Raw genomic sequence first — 20,104 nt, 5'->3', positions numbered from 1 at the left:
AGGTGTTGCTTACAGAGGCATGGTGTTCAGGAAGGAAATGACAACTGACCCATTCTGACACCACTCACAAAAAGATAAACTTAAGAGAGAGGGAGGCTATAGCTCCAGATCTATAGCTATGGAAAAAGCCTATTTTTGTAACCCGTAACCTATAGCAAGCTTACATCTATAAGAGATATATAACTCCAATGAACTACTAAGAACATGACAGACAAGTTACAGAAACTTGCACAGGAAGTTCATAAAAGAGGCTCTCCAAATAGACCATCAGGAACAGTGCTCAGCCTTATTTAGAATTAGCGAAATGGAGACTGCAGCCACAAGACAGCAACTTGCGCCCGGAAGACACCTTCCATAGCAAGCATTGGCGAAGATGTGAGGCAAGAAGAACACTCATGCACAGCTGTCTGAGTAGAACCGGGTACAGTCATTTTGGAAAGCAGTTTGGTATCTCCAATTAAGTTTCAGCATCCAACTTAAAAAGCTAGACATGGATCTACCATTTGATCCAGTAATACCACTCTTGGGGATATACCCAAAAGACTGTGACACAGGTTACTCCAGAGGCACCTGCACACCCATGTTTATTGCGGCACTATTCACAATAGCCAAGTTATGGGAACAGCCAAGATGCCCCACCACTGACCAATGGATTAAGAAAATGTGGTATCTATACACAATGGAATTCTATGCAGCCATGAAGAAGAACGAAATGTTATCATTCGCTGGTAAATGGATGGAATTGGAGAACATCATTCTGAGTGAGGTTAGCCTGGCCCAAAAGACCAAAAATCATATGTTCTCCCTCATATGTGGACATTAGATCAAGGGCAAACACAACAAGGGGATTGGACTTTGAGCACATGATAAAAGCGAGAGCACACAAGGGAGGGGTGAGGATAGGTAAGACACCTAAAAAACTAGCTAGCATTTGTTGCCCTTAACGCAGAGAAACTAAAGAAGATACCTTAAAGCAACTGAGGCCAATAGGAAAAGGGGACCAGGAACTAGAGAAAAGGTTAGATCAAAAAGAATTAACCTAGAAGGTAACACCCACGCACAGGAAATCAATGTGAGTCAATGCCCTATATAGCTATCCTTATCTCAACCAGCAAAAACCCTTGTTCCTTCCTATTATTGCTTATACTCTCTCTACAACAAAATTAGAAATAAGGGCAAAATAGTTTCTGCTGGGTATTGAGTGGGGGGAGAGGGAGGGGGCGGAGTGGGTGGTAAGGGAGGGGGTGGGGGCAGGGGGGAGAAATGAACCCAGCCTTGTATGCACATATGAATAATAAAAGAAAAATGAAAAAAAAAGTTTCAGCATCCACAATCCCATTTTTAGGTGTACACTTAACTTTATGTGTGCATATATTCACAAAAAGACAGGTACGGGAATGTTCACAGCACCATTACTCATCGTGTGCATGAGCAGCAGAGTAGACAAATAAATTGTGGTTTATTTATGCAGAGTGTAGCAAGGAAAAGAAATAAACCACAGAGATGCAGATGGGTTTCAAAAACATAAGGATGAGTTAAAGCAAACAGTTACAAAGCAATCCAAACTCTCCAAAACCATTAAAAAGGTTCACAAGCAGGAAAATGAGCTATTGGATAATAACAGCATGGTTGTATTTGGGAAGGAAGAAAGGGAAGAAATTAGGAGGAGTCCTGGTGGAGATATGGGACATGTGGAATAGCAGAGTGCTCAATTTCTTCCCCTGAAAATGGCTACATAAATACTCATTCACTGATAGTTCACTTAGCTATGCAATTGTATTTGTAAAATTTTCTGCATATGTACAAACAGAGAAGTTGTAAGGATTGTCATTAAAGTTATAAATACCCCATTAGAAAAGTCTTTGCATAAAATATTAGAGCGTGAGGGTCAGGGGCCTGATTCAGTGGTAAAGCACTTGCTTAGCATGTGTGAGACCCTGGGTTCAATCATCAGTACTAAAAAAGAAAAAGGAGAAAAAAAACTGGCCAGGCATGATGAGACACACCTGTACTCCTGGGTATGTGGGAGGCAGAGATTGGAGAATTGTAGTTCAAGGCCAGTCTGGGCAAAAAATGTTGTCAAGACCTTATTTCCAAAAAAACCAACCTGATGTGATGGTGCACACCTATAATCCCAACTATGCAGGAACTAGAGGTAGGATGATTGTGGTCTGAGCCAGGCCCTGGGCAAAAAGCAAGACCCTAATCTGAAAAATGAAGCAAAAAGGGTTGCAGGAGTGGCTCAAGTGGTAGAGTGCCTGCTTAGTGAGGTCCTGAGTTCAAACCCAATTACTGAACCCCTCCCCCCAAAAATTAGCGCATGAGAAAAATTCAAATCCTTCCTAGGATTAAGGGTTTACTTAATTAATAAGAACTATTATAAGTTCCGCTCACTAAGGCTTGACAATTTACTTAAAAATTCTCTCATATTATTGATGAATTGGAATCAATTTATTTTAAGAACATTTAGGTGAATATTTTTTGACACAAGTACTTTAAATAACAAGTATATTAACTTGTTTAATTAAACAAATTAGATGTGGAAAAGATTTCCTTTATTGAGATTCCTACTTGAGTCATTAGTTTTAATTTCACTCATCAGCAACTTATGATATGATGTATTTTTCTGAAAGAAATGTTCAGACCCCAACTTCTAATTGATTTTGCTAAAAAGTTCAGTTCAGCAAACAAAATTCTCACAATATTCCCAAAATCTTATAGGAAAATGAACATCTATTTTCAGGTTTTGACTAAAAGAATTTCAAACACCTTGACTAATTTAGTTTGCACTTATTTTAAAAATACATTTTCAGTAGTTTCTGAAATTCAGCCATGAATTCCTATGAGTCTTACAGAGGTAGATCACATGTGGACATCTATGTACTGGAGTGAATACATTTTTTTATTTAAGCAATTAAAGGTAAAATGAAATACCATGGAGTCTCAAGTGTAAGAATGGCAAGAGGTAGAGGTGAGAGAAGCTACTCTTTCCTTGTTTGTCTTTGTCCTTATGATCCATGCATGTTTCTAGGTTTGAATCCATCCTACAAGTGTAGGGACCTAAGAATAATCTCAGTATACAATTTATAAACATTTTCATTAAAAATATGAACTCTGGATGAAGAGGGAATACTGGCAAAAGATCTAAAATTTTCCAAGAAATACAGTAGACTTAAATAGTGGATGCTACAGGGCTGGTCTAATGAAACAATCCATTTTCTTTTGCTTTCTTCCTGTTTGACTTTCAAGGAGAACATGTATTTGAAGTTTGGCTATTTTGTGGGAACCCTGAGTATATAGCTATGGCCAAATGCATTCACTCAAAAGATATATATTGACTACTTTATATAAATAAGTGTGAGAGTAATAATACACAGCAGTTGACAGCAAATATGATTCAAAGTTTTATGGAAGTTGAGGGAGAAAACCAATGAATTAGCATTTCAACTGTCCACTGATGAATGGATAGAAAAAAAAGAAAGAGGAAGAAAACACAGTAAGTAGGAGATGGACAAGAAGCAAAAGTCTGGTGATAGAATGCAGGAATGAATGATGGGAGGAGGGAAGAAGACATATAACCTCTGAACCGAGCTGTACTGGAGAGGAGGTAATGGGGTTAGATGGGAGCCACACTGCAGTCAGAAAGGAGTTGTTTAAGGTTTCAGAGCAGGGTGGTGGTGTTAGATGGAGGATGCGTGAGAGGCAGCTTTACTTCTTGTCATACATTGCTTTTGGGTGTTGGATTAAGAAACTCTTGGACCCCCAGTTAGGATTTGGGGGCCTCCATGGAAATGCCATAATGCAACTCTCTGTATAGAAATCTTAAACAACAAAAATACCTATTTTCAAAGACAGAGGACAGGAAAGTAAGACAGATCCTTGTCTAGGGGTGGTACCGGGGGAGCGGGAGGATATAAGGAAAAAGTATAAGAGGAAATACTATGTACTCGTGTATGAAAAAGGAAAAATAAGACCTGTTGAAATTATTCTAAGCCTGAGGGGAGAGAAGATAAAGGAGATGGATGGAGGAGTGAATTTAACGGAGATATATTGTAAGCACTTTTGTGAATGTCACAGTGCATCCCCAGTGCAATAATAATATGACAATAAAAATAAAATTAGAAAAAATGGACAGAATTGAAAGAATAGACAAACGTTATTGTTAGAGTTTTCAACATTTGCTTCTCAGTAAGTATTAGAATAGGAAGTCAGTCTAGATATGGAAGATTCAATCAACTTAATAAAATCAATATTAAAAAATACTGAATTTTTTTTAAAAAGAAAGAAATCTGCACAATAGCATGATTCATCCAAAATGTGTGGCCCATTGATACAGGACTGCAAAGGAGGGGGATACAGGTGCCATAGACACTTTTTGCCATAGAAACAAACATTACACACACACACACACACACACACACACACACGTAAGATAAATTTGTAAAACTGTGGAAGATTACAACTTAAAACTTGAAAAGACTAATTTTTAACATCTTTTTCAAAAATGTATATCAGTGCTTGGTGTCACAAGTCTTTAATTCCAGCACTTGGGAGACTGAGGCAGGAGGATCTCAAGTTTGATGCCAGCTTGGGCTACATAGTGAGACCTTGCCTCAAAAAACAAAAAAAGAAAGAAAAGAAAAAAAAAAGAAACAACATAGAACCACCGCTAAGGAAAAAATTATATATACATGTAAATGTGCATATATATGCATATTTATACCTATCCTTCTATCATCTATCTATCTATCTATCTATCTATCTATCTATCTATCTATCTATCTATATCAGGGGTTTCTATGTATCAGGAACCTTGGGAACTGTGTTTTTCTTTTCTAGATTACTATGAAATTTGTACAAATCATTATCACTTCCATTTTCTCTAATACTTTACTTAAATATTTATTTATTTTGCAATGCCAGGGATTGAACCCAAGGCCTCACACATACTAGGCAAATACTGTACCACTGAGCTACATCTCAGCCCCTAATTTTCTTATACTTTCATTTAAGCCAATGTACTTGTCAACTACCAGTCTCCCAGGGACATTAGTGAACAAAGCTTTAGAAGCAGGTGCTATAAAATTATCATAAAGCACACCAAGAAAATAACGTAACGCAGCCTTGCTTCCTTTCCTTTGGAGTTCCAAATAAGTTGAAACCCTTTTCCCAAAATGTATTTGCCTAATCATGGTAGAAGCTGACTGGTTTCCTATATTACTGAACTCAGCTGCTCTTGCATGTCTCTAAAACACAATTGCAGAATACAGCTCTCTCTTTCTGATTCCATGCAGGGTAAGGCAGGCTTTATGTGCAATTTTTCTTTAACACATAATAAATGAGTACATTAACATTTGAGTTTATAATATCACTCATTTATAGATTATCTCTTTTGTGGAAAAGATTCATTTCATCATTTCTTTTCTAGAAATGACTCATTTGAATTTATATTTCATAGTAATTGTTACATTTTCTCTTAAGAGTCAATAACCAGGGCTGGTGGAGTGGCTCAAGTGGTAGAGCACCTATCTAGCAGATGCAATGCCCTGAGTTCAAATCCCAGTGTCACCAGAAAACAAACAAGACAAAAAAGATTCAATGACCATTCATTTCTCAAGTTATATATTGAGTGGACTAGGCACTGGGGTATGTATTAATGATCCCCAGTTAATCTCTGATCTTAAGAATCCCTCAAACAATAAATAAGGAGTCAGCGAGCAGTGCCACAATTTTTTCCAGTATATGAACCTCTAGTCATCTGCCAGGGTAATTTGTTCTCAGACTCCTCAAATGTGCCTCATTCCGGGTCTCATACCTTTTAGGTCATGAGGGTTAATCAGTGCTTCCTATGGGCCAGATGCTATATTTATACTAATTTGCCATTATCTTCTCAATAACCCTATCAATAGACACTATTAATACTTCTGTTCATGGACAAGCAGAACAACCTGACGTGTTCTACATTGCTAAAAAGTCCCGGAGTTAGGACCGAAGCTCCAGCAGTCTGGCTCCAGGACCTGAGTTTTTAAATCCTGTACATATTGTCTTTTGGACATATTTAAGTGAGTTCTCCTACAGAGGTTTAATTCCTGCCAAGCACACTCTTAGGTAAGAGATGGCTTGAGCTCATTTGGAGAATATAGCTAAAACCACATGGACCAGTGAGAAATCCCATGGGACAGGACACTCTTGTCCCCCTCTCTGTTCCTAGAGTGGAGTAACATGGCTAGTCCATCCTGCCAACCGCTAAGTAAGTCTTCATGACTCCTCTCTGTGTGTGGTCCCTGCCCATAGCCCTGTCATCCTAGAGAGATTAAAACTGTTCCCTGTGAGGCAGAATAGGGGCAAAGTAGGTGAGGCACAAAATCTTTCTTGCATGACTCTGAGAACAAGCATCTTCTGAAACATTGCAAGCAGTATGCCTTCTTCACCTCTCCTGGTTGTGTCAACATTTGCCCACCATCCCGCAGACTCTGGTGTGACTTCCCTGTGTTCACACCATGTGAATGGAATGTGTTTACACTTTGAGGAAGTTAGAAGTTGGAAGTGGCCAGAATGTGTTCACATGCCAAGAAAGCAGAAGTGGATGGAATGTATTCACATGCCAAGAAAGGAAGCAGAAGTGAATGGAATGTGCTCATGCCCTCCAAGGAAGTGGAAGTGGATGGAATCACAGGAACTCTTTCAGAGCATTTGTTCTCTCCTGATCTCTTTCTTAGGCTAGTGAGTCATTCAATTCTACTTACTGATTGAAATCACAATAATTAGGAACACAGAGGAAAATAAATTAGGATAACATTTAATTGTAAAATATTTTTAAGATGATACAGCTTATGCTATTTCTTCATGTATGGGTAAATTGAAATAATTTTAAAATGCAAGTTTTCAGAAGACTGGGAGGTTTTATTACTGACTGATATGGAGCTCTGTGCTATAACTGGAAAATGCAGGAACTTAGAATGTGCTGGAAAGAAGATATGGCATTACATGCCATGGGTCTACGAATAGTTTAAAAATAATCCCCCCCATTCCTTGTAGGGTATATATATATATTTTTTCAGAATGCTTAGGATGAGTTCTACTATATACATGCTTAAAAGAAAGGCAGAAAGCACCCCCAAAGAAGTGGGACCCTGCAAGGTGTTGAGTTAATGGATTCAGAAAAGTCAGAGTAAGGGGCTGCAGTCCCTTGTGGAAGCCTTGTGCCCTCCACAAAACCTTGTCAGATTTTTTGATGAGGTTGCAGTGAGAAATCCTCCTGGGAGCACTCAAAAGGGTCCATCATAATTTTCTAGACAAAGGCAAGTGTGGTCAGGATTATTCCACTGTGACAATACTACCTATGTTCTGAGCAGAACTTTTGCTCTTAAGGCTTGGAGCAATGGAATAATTTTAATCCCAGTTTCAAAGTAGTAAGTAATTCTATTCAACAAATCCCATGGCAATTCTCTTATGGATGCCATTCCTAAACGCTAAGCCCACATTTCTGCAAGTTCTCCCACTATATACCCAAGATGAGTATCTCACTGTGCCCCTTCTGGGGACTGCAGACATCTCTTGTGACAGCATAAAGCAACACTGCCTGAAAATGGACCTGACTGATGTCTTAGCAATTCAAGTTTTTGTCTCTACTTATTGTATACATTGGCTCTGTAGAGGCTGGGATGGAGAGGAGGGATGTGGATGATGACCAAGATGCAATTGTTCACGTACTTAGTGACTACTGCTGCAATCTTGGGCATGAAGCAAGGTGGGTTCAGGGAGACAGAAGCCATGAGAAGGACAGGTCTCTTTTGAGAAAGAGATATCCTTGAAGTTGCAGGCACAATGAAGTGTGAGCAGACCTGGAAGGGGATCATGGATATGCAGAGCAACTGCCTAACCGAACCCAAAGAGCTCTGGCCAAAAGGCTTCCCAGAAAAGACAGGGCACTGAGGTAAGATGAATCAGCGCCTGCCAAACAAAAGGGCGGCAGGGGGCTGTGGGCCAGGAGTATTTGACCCACAGGCAATGGAAGGGAAGGCCCCCAGCTTGTGAATGACATCTCAGGATGGGGCTAATTTCTACTTGCTTGCTATTGTATGGACACCTCTGCCTTTGTTCACCATTTTCAACACAGAATTTGTGGACTTGGCAATACTTTCCAGTTTGCCAAGGACTTTCATTTATTATCCTGACTACCATGCACAGCATTCAGCAAGACTGCAAAGCTACTGCAGGGACACTATGAGTTGTAAAGTATACTTGGTAGTGAGGCAGATTGGACAGTAGGGAAAGTTTGAGACTGTTAATAACCATGCAGATTGATTTAGAGCACCTTGCTCAGCCCTTCCTTACCCATCCACTCTGAGCCCAGAGAGCTCCATTCCAATTGTAAATCCTTTGCTAGGTTAAATTAAAGTGGAAATTTCTTTCCGTCTGGACTTAGGACACCAGAGAATTAGCACAGGTGTATGCATGAGCCTGCCCAGCTCCTCCCCCTGGCCAGAAGGTCATTGGAGACAGGAAGTCTTCTCTCCACCTTCAAGGTTAAGGATGATATAAAAATAACCTAAAATAAAAGTTCTTCTCTTTTTTTTCCTGCATGCAGCACCTCCATTCCACCAACAGAGACCACACCTGTAATCCCTTCCCTTATTCCTATAATAAAACTCTGTTATTTCACTCACTACATGTTCTGCTTGGATTCTTCCACCCCAGCACAAGGACCAAAACCTTCTGACTAGAATCATCAGTGACTTCAACAGCAGTAGTTTAGTAAAACCTCAGGAAGAACAGATGGAAAAGAAGAAGATACTGTCTCAGATGAAATAAAAATTATAATGAAGCCCAGGCCAGGGCAACCTTACCCAGAAAATGTCACAGGTTGGTATCTAAAGCTGCAAGGCTAACTGTGTGGCCTTGCTTCCTGGGCCACAGGACTGTGAGCCCATGGTGGGAGGAAAGCACCCATCTTCCTGGTTTCCTCTTTCCTTTCCTTCTTGCCTCCAAGGTCACCAGTGGTCTCTTGTCTAAGGAGATGATTTCTTATCTTACCAAATATAGACTGGCCACTTTTCTAAATTTTCAATAACAAGCCCCAGATAGCAACTCATTCTTAGCTGATCCTTTTACCCATCAAAGCTTACTTATTCCCTTCAGATATGACCAAGGGGAATGGTATAATAGTGAATTACAGATGATGGTGCTTCAATGAATGACCAGCACTGTGAAGCAGTGGCCATATAGTTCAATGCAACCAGTGTCTTGAAGGGACCGTCAGTGACAAAGACTCACCTGTGGCAAAGACAACATTCCTGGAGACCAGACGGTGCTCCACGATGGAGAACTGCGGGAGCTCAATCCTTTCTACGCCAGTAACAGCTTTGTCCCCGCCACGCCAGTAAAATTCAATGTCATCCGTGGTGTAGCCATCTACCAGGAGAGAGAAGCAATGCATGGTGGATATGAGACACTGTTTTGCATTAATACACGCCAAACAAATTATCCATTTAATAAAATGGAAATAAGGGCTCTGCTATATTTGAAGATTTGTTTAGTGGGTTTGTCCATGACAAGTGTCATCAAAGAACCAATTTTCAAAGATTCGCGTGTTACCGCTGTGATGTGATTTGTACCATCCTGGTCTTGAAATGTAGAGAAACTGGACCTAAAGAATAACTTTAGAGTTGGCCCAGACATCACACAGAGGTGGATTTGACACACATCTTCTCAGCAACAAATAAGAAGACAGTAAGAGAAGATGAGAACTCAGGTGTAAAGGATTCTGGAGAGGCAACTTCCCTTATGGGCTAAGGTGAAAGACTGCAGGCAAAATTACCCAATCAGTGATTGGTTACAACAGCAGTGTTGTCCTATGTGGGTTTTTGTGGTCAGTCTGCCCACCTCAGAAATGCCTTTCACTAGGAGACTCCTGGCCATGAAAGATTGGCACTGTGTTCATTAGAAGAGTGGTCATTAGCTGGGTTTCAACTATAAAGAGATCTTGGCACAACGTTCATGTTCACTTTGGAATCTCCTTGAGAATGAGTGAGTAAGTGGGACAAGGAAGTCCAGTTTTTGTTTGTAATGCTCAAGAGGCTCCTAAAGAATTAGGTCACTTTATCCAATAAGACCAATTAAAACACAGATCTGAAGAAAAACATTGCTTCACCATAACAGAGTTTTAGATTTAAACATACACAACAGAAGTGTAGACACTCAATATTTGATGTTAGACAATTGGACCAAAGTTGTGGGGATATTTTCCCCCATAGCTAATGTCATCTCCCTGCGCAGTCTTCCATCCCCTCTGTGCAAATCATGATGGTAATACCTCTAATCTGCTCATTTCCTTCTGATTCTCTCATATTCCATTCTGACCCAGCATCCGTGACATTTTTTAATGAAAACACACACCTGACCACACCACTCCTATGCTTAAAAGCCTCAAATGCTTCCCAATGCAATTGGTAAAACAGGTTCAAACTCCTCACAAGGACCTCATGAACCTACAAGACTGACCTCTGTGTGCCTCTCCTCCCTTTCCTCCATGCACCAACCGAACCTCACTAGCCTGCTCTTACCACTCAGACCACACCACCTTGCCCAGGGCTTGTGTCCTCTGCAGGTAGTACTACCAGATCTTCACATGGCTCACTCTTTGTGTTTATATTTCAACTTACTTAAAGCCCTCTTGCAGAAGCCCTCCCTCAGATTCCACCTCCTGAGGTGGAATCTCACAATCCTCAACAACCCTTTTATCAGGCTTCATTTTCTTTAACATTTTTATCATTGTTTTTGTCTGCTTCCTATCTTTTCTGAAACATAAACTCTGTCTGTATAGCATTTTGTCTGTCTTCTCTATGTATTCCTGGGTTTATAACAGTGCCTGCATAGGAGCTGTGGGAGTAGCTCAGTGGTAGAGCACTTACTTAGCATGCAGAAGGTCCTGGATCCAATCCCAGACACCAAAAACAAAATAAAACAAAAAATAAAACTTAAAAAAAAGGCAGCACATGCATTGAGTTGAAGTCCTGTAAGTACTTGTTGTATAAGTTCATAGATAATGAATTTACCCTCATGCTAAGAAAAAAGCAACATCTATCTTTTCTCTATTCCTAATACAGAGATGTGACAGTTGGGCCACCAGAAAATTGGGACAATTGTTCTTCCACTCAAATACTTTCACTATGGGTTCTTTGCAGGGGTGAGGACTTGCATAATGAAGGAATCTCATTACAGATCTTTTTGCTCATTGTCCCCTGCTACCTATGCATAGCAGTTACAGAAGCCACACTATCAGAAGTAGCTCACTATGTGTCAAGGCACTTGTGATAGGAGATTCTTACTTTCTTAGACCTGACGTTTGCTTTCCTGGAACTTCTTTGTCACTTTGCTTTGTCTTTTGGCCATAGAGCATCAATTTAACGTACTAGGATAATCCTTCAACAGAATTATCATCTATCCCTTGAGCCTTCTGTTCTCTGTGGTAAATGTCCCCAGATGACTCAATTATGCATCACTTGACATGATTTTAGTCCCCCATCTTCTTTGAAAAAACACTCTCAGAAAACAGTGTGGAAGTGTGGAAGCACAGTGTGGCTGGCTGCATCCAGGACCTAACACCAGCCCCCATCCGGGCAATCTCTCCATATGTTTATGCACAGATCTCACCATGAATGTATCCAGTGACACTGCAGAGTCAAAGTCATTTAACCACCACGAAGTCAGTATGATCACTGACAAGCCTTAATCCAGCTAAGGCTTGTAATAAACCAGTCTATAACAGGTCAAGATCAACAACAATGACAGGATCCTGGTGAGGCAGGAGGTGACGTTCAGGTAGCAGAAGGCACATCTGTTTGTTAGATGTTACACATGTAGCCCTTGCCCTAGCTGTAGAAGTACTCAACACTGAATTATCAATAAAGCATCTGAACACTCCTCAAATTGAAGAAAATTACCAAGATGCAGAAATGATCTGCTCATAAGGCTGAGATCCTGATGGGAAATGAATTTCTCTCCAACTTCCCAGGGTCCCAGCAGTGCAGCCACTCATGCGTGATGAAGCATATTGTAAGAAAATTGCATCTCAGTGTTCACGCCCTTCTCGCTCAACGGGCTGAGATGGGGAGCATTTGTTTTCTTATGTTTAACACAACGAACACTCTCTTAACCAGATTAGAATAAAGAACTCTTTGTCCCTTTCTCACAATCTTTTTGTTTTCCTGTCTCTACTTTGCTGTCTTTTCCTCTGTATTGTATGTGTATGTGTATGTGTCTGTCTGTCTTTCTGTTTATGTCTCTCTCCCTCTGTTAAGATAGTAAAACTTACAGAGTGGAGAGTTACGCCTTTACTTTTTCTTTTTCTTTTTTTTTTTCATGTGCTTGGGAGAAAACCCAGGACTTTGTGCATGCTAGACAAGCAGTCTAGTAGCTCTACCACTGAACTACATCCCCAGTCTAATTTTTAAGATAGATAAAAAGTATGACATGAACATCAATGCCTTGGTAAAGATGCTAAAAATGACAAAGAACCTATAGCACCAAGTGGAAGAAAAAGAGACCCGACCCAGATACACACAGCTTTCAATTTCCAGAGTGCAGTTCTGCTCATCCAGTGGGTATCTTCTTAGGTCCATCATGCATGCTGCTGTCGTGGTGATTCTGAAATACACAGAGTGAGGGGAGATGGTAAAGATATCTGCCATATGGAACCCTCTTCCCCAGAGTTCCCCTGGAGTATACACTGGGAAACCTGAAGGAGTAAAAGAAACTTTGAATATACTACAGATTGACTTTATCAGGAAAACAACACAAAACTTTATTTAATTTTCTTGAAATGCTTTTAATTAACAAATTAAAAACTTTATATATTAATAGTATAGAACGTGATGTTTTGAAATATGCATACATTGTAGAATGGAATTAACACAGGCATTGAACATACTTATCTTTTTGTGGTGACGACACATAATCTATTCTTTTAGCAACTTTCATTGCATCATTATTAACTAGAGAAAACATGTTGTAACCAATCAAAGGTATCTAAGGAAGTTCTCACCTTCAATTTTTGTTTTGTTCCTTTTTCTATTGACTCTTTAACCTCTAACAGAACTTTTGGGAAAAACTGATTAGGTTAAGACAGCTCTTCGATTTTCCCATGTAAAATGGTGAAGTAACTACCACTCTTCTGCTTGTTTTTATTGTATCATACTTGTCTATTGGACTGAATTTCGCCAGGTGATCATCTGTGCTTTCAAAGAGAATATTTGATTTCTGTTATTCATTATGAAACAAAATTCAGTGGATTAACTTCCCTTGGGGTCAGGCACATTCATGGAAAGAATTTATATCATGACCCAAAGATCACCAGGCAATGGTTAAACCAACCATACACTGGGAAACAACACTTCTAGAAATAAGTCTTTTTCCTACGGTGTCTATAGACTCCTGTTAGGGAATTCGACCTCAAAGCTAATAATTAAGTCACCATGTATTACAGTGTGCTTCTGTAGAACTCCACTTCTTCCCCACCATTGTTGAAACTGATGGGACCATGGTGGCAATCCTGAATTGAGGACCACTGGTCAGAAATAAATGACTTGTCCTGAATTGAAAAGGAGAGAAAGCTAAAGGGATTTTCTCATGGAAATAGCAACTGCACAGGTCAGAGTAGTGGGGAGTGTGCAGGGCTACCACTGAGAAGTTAGTGATGATGTTTTCAAACTGAAGAGTAAAGTACGACAGTGTAATAGAGATAGAGAAAACAAGAGTAGATGGTTGAGGAGAATGAGATGACCATGTTTCTCTGCATCCCCAGGAAGCAGCATCCTCACAGCTCATGCACCCAGTTATCCTGGCCATTCCCATTCAGAGATGGATAGCAAAAATGAAGAAGCACAAATGCTTTCTCCAGAGACCCTAGAGTTACCCTGAATCCCCAATTCCCGTTTAGGTCCCATCTTTCTTGGGTCCAACTTTCATTTTCACTATTCTTCACAAAGCTGCTAGTACTGAAGGTAATGTAAGTGAACCCTGTGAGTGACATGGCCTGACCAAGCACCTGTAAAACAGCAGGTATGAGCCAGTTCCAACTTCCAGCAGGTTCTCAGGGAATAATGGAGTAAAGTGTGCCCCTCCTGTTAGCATCTGGCTAGGCAGCATGTGGAGGAAAGTGTCATTTCTTAATGACTGGGCATAGCAGTGAGGGAAAACGTCAATATATCAAGCAAACTGGTCAATGTGAAATTTTTTCTATCACAAATAGCGTATATGTGGCATGCAGATATATACTTTGTGACCCACACCAAATGCCAGAACACTTCAGTTTTCCTTGGAATCGAAAAGTCCATTAGCTCTTACAATCCCAAATCAACACATAGCTCTTTGGCATATTTTTCTACTGCATCTGATTTTCTAGCCACCTGAAATTCCAGCCTCACACTTTTAATTGTGGCATATTTTTTTTCTTTTATTATTCATATGTGCATACAAGGCTTGGGTCATTTCTCCCCCCTGCCCCCACCCCCTCCCTTACCACTCACTCCTCCCCCTCCCTCTCCCCCCCACCCCCTCAATACCCAGCAGAAACTATTTTGCCCTTATTTCTAATTTTGTTGTAGAGAGAGTATAAGCAACAATAGGAAGGAACAAGGGTTTTTGCTGGTTTAGATAAGGATAGCTATACAGGGCATTGACTCACATTGATTTCCTGTGCGTGGGTGTTACCTTCTAGGTTAATTCTTTTTGATCTAACCTTTTCTCTAGTTCCTGAAGAAGAAAAACAATGACCTGTACTGAAAATGTTCAGTTTTTTTTTTTTGCAGTATTAGGGGTTAAAATCTTGTCTTTGCACTTGCTAAGCAAGTTCTCTACCACTTGAGACACACCCTCAGTCCTTTTGCTATTTGTTTTTCGAAAGGGTCTCACAGCTGGCACTGAATCTCAATTCTCCTTCCTTCATCTCTTAGTAGTTATGATTACAGAGGTGCCACACTCAGCTTCTATTTGAGATAGGGTCTCAATAAGTTTTATTTTTCCCATATCTGGCTTCAAACCATTATCCTCCTTGTCTCAGACTCTGAGGTAGCTGAGATCACAGATGGGTAACACCTTGCCCAGTACAAAATTCGGTATTTTTAAAGTTTCCTTCATGTTTTGGTGCTCATTCACTTGAACAGTCAACAATTAAGATTACTGTTTCTTTTGACCTGAATCTTACCTCTTTGTGAGTTCAAGAAAATTATGAATTTTCAAATTATCTGCTATGTTTTTTCTCTCATGTGGGTGGTAATGATGCTCCTACTAGACCTGCACATTTCAAGGGAAAGTCTAACGTCTGTAATTGCATTCTACTAGTGGGTGACTAAGCAGGATTTTTGCTTGTTTGTTATACTTTGTGGGACATTGGTGCATTTATTCTGAAATGTCTACACAAATAAAATCAATATGGGTATTTATTTTTTAAGTATAAGAGGTATAACTTCTCTCTCAAATGCATTCCTGGTACATTATATTATTGATAGTTAAGATTTAATAGGTTTACTAATAAAAGTGCTTCAAATTATAAAAAAGGTACTATTTCTTATTACACACACACATTCACACAAACTCACTGTTTGGGACTACAGTGTGCAACAGTTTAGACTTATTATGACATTTTGTAGAGCCTTTCATGAAAATTATTGAACGGGAATGGGAAAGCTAGGATACTGGCAAGAGTATGCCCTTCTTCTCACCAACTACTATTATGTTTTTCCAACAGTATAGAATTTGCCCAGGTTTCCTTGTTGTGGTGTAATACTGGCCATAAAAATGAATCTCTTTCCTCTGTTTACTTGAGGAATGATGCAGAAAGATGTATTTACTACTCTTCTTCCTTTGGAAGAAATACTTAGAAAACCCTGTCAGGTAGAGAGTAAGACATAGAGCTGGTTCATGCTGCAAAAGTTAAGCACATCGGTGACAAACAGAAGAAAGAACAGGCTTTGTTGGGTGCCTGTGACAGAAAGGCAAAAAAAAAAAAGTGTGAGTAGAAAGAGGTGTCAAGAAGCTTGTGTACCGTGCCAGAACCCTTGGCTGAGCCATAAATCCTTCATTAAACTCATGACAGGCTTGGGGAGTAAGCTTTCTGAGTGAGTTGGTGGAAATTTGCACCACTGAGAGTTGGCAGAAAGTATAGGAAGGCAGAGGAATTTCACGGGCTCCTGAATAAGGAACTCAAGCCTAGCGAATGGAGCTTGCACTGGGGCAGATAAGCCACTTTGACTTCTGGGTCCATTTGTGTAACACTTTAACTTTTGTACTTGCATTCTGAATACACACATACATACACACACATATACGCATGTATATAGTATTAAGATTGTGAAATATACTGTAACCTCAGCACTTCTATTTTTAAATACCCACTAATTTAAAAGTCATAATAAGGGCAGATGTAGACTCTTCATGTAATTCCTGAGAGGAAAATATAACCATACCTGCTCCCTTCCACAGTGCTATGTAATCTGAGAACTATACTCCTATTTCTAAGAATCATGGTAAATCCAACCCACTGGAATCAAATATGGCAGGGTGAAGATCTCTACAGCATTACCCTTTGGTACATCCTTCATTTCTTAAAGTTACTACTTTTTTTTGACTGAGAGACAGCAGAGCTTAGAGTCCTTACAGCTGCAAGGTATGCTTCTGATAGGAAAGCAGAGAGAGCTTAATTGCCTCCATTTTTCAGATGAGCAAACAAAGCTTAGAAAGAATAAATATCTTCCCCACGTTCACAGTGCCGCTGGGAGACAGATGTGGGATTCAGATCCAAGTATCTTGAAGTGTATCCTCTACTTTATCTTTGACACCTGTTTTATTCAATTTTTAAAAGTCTACCCAGGACATGAGTTTCTTGTTTTAAACAAAAAGCAACAGGGAGAGAAATCTGGATAGATGATAGAGAGACAGAGACTTAAGCAAATACACACAGATCACACACACATTCACACATATGTATGTCATGAATAAATATTGTGTGTATATGGTATGTATGGATACGTATATCTCCATAATATTCTCATTGTATGTATGACAATTTGGAAATATAAGCAAGTAGAAAAATAAAATATTCTATACATAATTCCTACAAGAACTGCAGTGACGTTTAACCCTGTTTTGCACCCGTTTTAGAATAGTTTATTAGCAATGTCTGCCTTTATAAAGAATACAAGCCTATAGATATCTTTCAGAGTCCATAAAAATGCAAGGAATGACCTTGAAGGTTTAAAGGGGAATGCTGTCTCCAGCAAGTTAAAAATCATGTCTTGAGACAACTGTGGACACTCCATTTTTGGACACTGTTTTTGAACTTTCCTTGGTGTCCTGTCTTAGCACCTCTGAGTGAGAGGTCCTGAGCCACAGAGGTCCAGACCCATGGCTTTCACTGAGTCGAACAATTTTAATTTTTTTCTCAATTGTATTAAGCTTGTGAAATATATGTTGGCCTCAGCACTTCAGTGTTGAAATACCTGCTAATTTAAAAGTACTAAGGGCACATATGGGCTCTTTGTGTGATCGCACAACTACCATAGACCCTGTGGTGGGGGCTGCTATGGAAACGTTGGTGTTGGCTACTCAGGAGCATGTCCACAACCACAAGTGTTTGTCTCAAATGCCCACTTGTTAATTGAGTTATAAAAGTACACTTTGTCTTTGGGGTTGCTGGGAAAGTCTAAATGTGGGAGAAGTCTGGGTTCATTCTTATAGGAGCAATGCACCTAATCTCTATTCCTATTTTTATGACTTTCAGATTCACTGTAAATACTCAAGAGGATTAACAAGTCTAGTGTGAGTGCTCCTTCTGATGTCCCTGGCTGAGCAATGGATGGTAAGATCCTTGCTGGGGTTTTCTCAGAGCTCTCTGTACTCAAGGGTTCCTGGTTCCCAGTTATCTCTCCTTATCTCAACCCATTTTAACATTTTCATTACATTCAGCACCACCAGCAATTGGGAGCACCCTTCTGTTTGTTGACTAGCTGACCTTTTGCCTGCATCTAAGAGAGCCTGTGAGGGAAGGGTTTTGCCTCTCCTGTTCACATCCTTTGTGCCTAGAACTGTACCACACACGGCGAATGCCTCATAAATACTCAACAAATGACTGAAAACTTAAGGACCAGGCATAAGCAGGAAATGTGGGACTGAAGCACACAAGAAAGCGTGAATACTGTTGAGTATCTTTCTGTGGATTTATTGGCCATTTGTGTATCTTTTTAAGATAAATGTTCACTGCCCATTTATTTATTGAATGACTTGGTTTTCTTGTGGTTGAGTTGTAGGGATCTTTGTATATTCTATACATTAACTGCTTACCAAATATATGATTTATAAATGTTTTTCCTCACTCTGTGGTTTGCCTTTCACTCTGTTGATTGTTTTCTTTGGTATGCAGAAGTCTTTATATTGTTGTAATACAGCTTACCTATTTTTTAGTTCTATTGCTCATGCTTTGGGTTATCATATCCAAAACTCAGTGCTAAATCCAATGTCATGCAGCATTTTTCTTGTTTTCTTCTAACAGTTTTATAGTACTAGCTTTTAAATTTAGATTTTTGATCCATTCTCAGTTAACTTATATACTATAATATAAAGCCAGTGTTAACTTTATTCATTTACATATGGATATTCGTTGTTTTCCAGTACCATTATTTTTAAAAGAATCTCCATTACCTGGTCTTGGAATCTTCGTCAAAACTTATTTGACTATATGTGCCAGTATTTATTTCTGTTTTCTCCATTCTAATTCATTGGACACTATGCCTATTCTTATGCCGGTAACAGTCTCTTGATTATCATAGCTTTCAAGTAAGTTTTAAAAATCAGGAAATATGAGATTTCCAACTGTGTTCTTTTTCAAGATTATTTTGGAATCCTTTGACATAACATATGAATTTAGGATGCTGGATTTGTCCATTTCTACAAAAGAAAGATGCCATTGGGCTTTTAATAAGGATCTCATTGACTGTTCTTAATAAAATTGTCATCTTAACAATGTAAGTCTTCCAAGTTAAGGACACAAGATGTCTTTCTATTTACCTATGTCTTTTAAAAAATTCTTCCAACAATGTTTTAGAATATTTAGTGTACAAGCCATATGACTCTATCATTAAATTTATTCCAATATTCTTATCCTTTTAGAGGCTGTTAGAAATGGAACTGCATTCTTAATTTCATTTTGGGATTGCAACTAATTTCTATTTCTTCTTCTTTTATACAGGCATTTGATCTTTTATTTTTAAAATTATTTTATTTTATCATTTTTGTGTTTACTTACATGTGTATGCATTATTTGGGCAACCCCCCACCCTCGCCTCCAGGCAGAACCAGTTCTGCCCTCTTGTTCTCTGATTTTTGTAGAAGAAAAAAAAATAAAAGATAATAAAAACATAGCATTTTTGCTAGTTTGACATAAAGATAGCTATACAGGGAGATTCCTTGTGTTGTTTCCATGCACATGTGTATTACAACCCACACTGGTTCATCTCTACCAGACTTCTTCATTACTTCCTAGTCCCCTTCCCATAGTGGCCTCTGTCAGTTTAAGATTACTATATTTGTTCCTCTACAATGAGCACATCAACTGCATTCGAGTTTTAGTTTTCCTTCCCTTTCCCTAGTCCTCCCATGCGTGGTCTCCCCTTAGTTGTGACCCATGTCTAATAATATTACTGCATTTGTTTCAGTTCTATAATCCATATATGACAGACAGCATGCAATTTTTGACCTTCTGAGCCTGGCTAACTTCGCTTAAGATGATGTTCTTCAGTTCCATCCACTTACCTGTGAATGACAAAGTTTCATTTTTCTTTGTGGTTGAGTAAAATTCCATTGTGTATAAATGCCACATTTTATTAATCCATTCGTAGGTAGTAGGCATCTTGGCTGTCACCCATAACTTGGCTATTGTGAATAGCGCTACAATAAACATCGGTGTGCAGGTGCCTTTATAGTAACCTGAGTCACATTCCTTCGAGTAAATCCCTAGGAGTGGTATTGCTAGATTATATGGCAGATCTATGTTTAGCTTTTTAAGGAGCCTCTGTATTTTTTTTTTTCCAAAGTGGTTGTACTGGCTTAC

The 20,104-nt window shown here is 39.3% G+C and overlaps 1 protein-coding gene across 2 annotated transcripts in view; it reads right to left on the bottom strand.

Moving 5' to 3' along the window:
• Gabrb3 (gamma-aminobutyric acid type A receptor subunit beta3) overlaps positions 1 to 20,104 on the bottom strand; it is a 229,922-nt gene that overhangs the window by 29,486 nt on the left and 180,332 nt on the right. For both annotated transcript variants that reach the window (XM_074062041.1, XM_074062040.1), the window contains exons 5-6: positions 12,566 to 12,648; positions 9,277 to 9,414 (exon numbers count right to left, since the gene is read on the bottom strand). In XM_074062041.1, coding sequence (XP_073918142.1) covers positions 9,277 to 9,414; positions 12,566 to 12,648 — 221 coding nt within the window. The remainder of the gene's footprint in view (positions 1 to 9,276; positions 9,415 to 12,565; positions 12,649 to 20,104) is intronic.

This window comes from Castor canadensis, chromosome 19, assembly GCF_047511655.1.
Source record: "Castor canadensis chromosome 19, mCasCan1.hap1v2, whole genome shotgun sequence".
Lineage (NCBI taxonomy): Eukaryota > Metazoa > Chordata > Mammalia > Rodentia > Castoridae > Castor > Castor canadensis.
The sequence above is the reverse complement of the archived record's forward strand: the minus strand, read 5'-3'. Positions and strand labels throughout refer to the sequence as shown.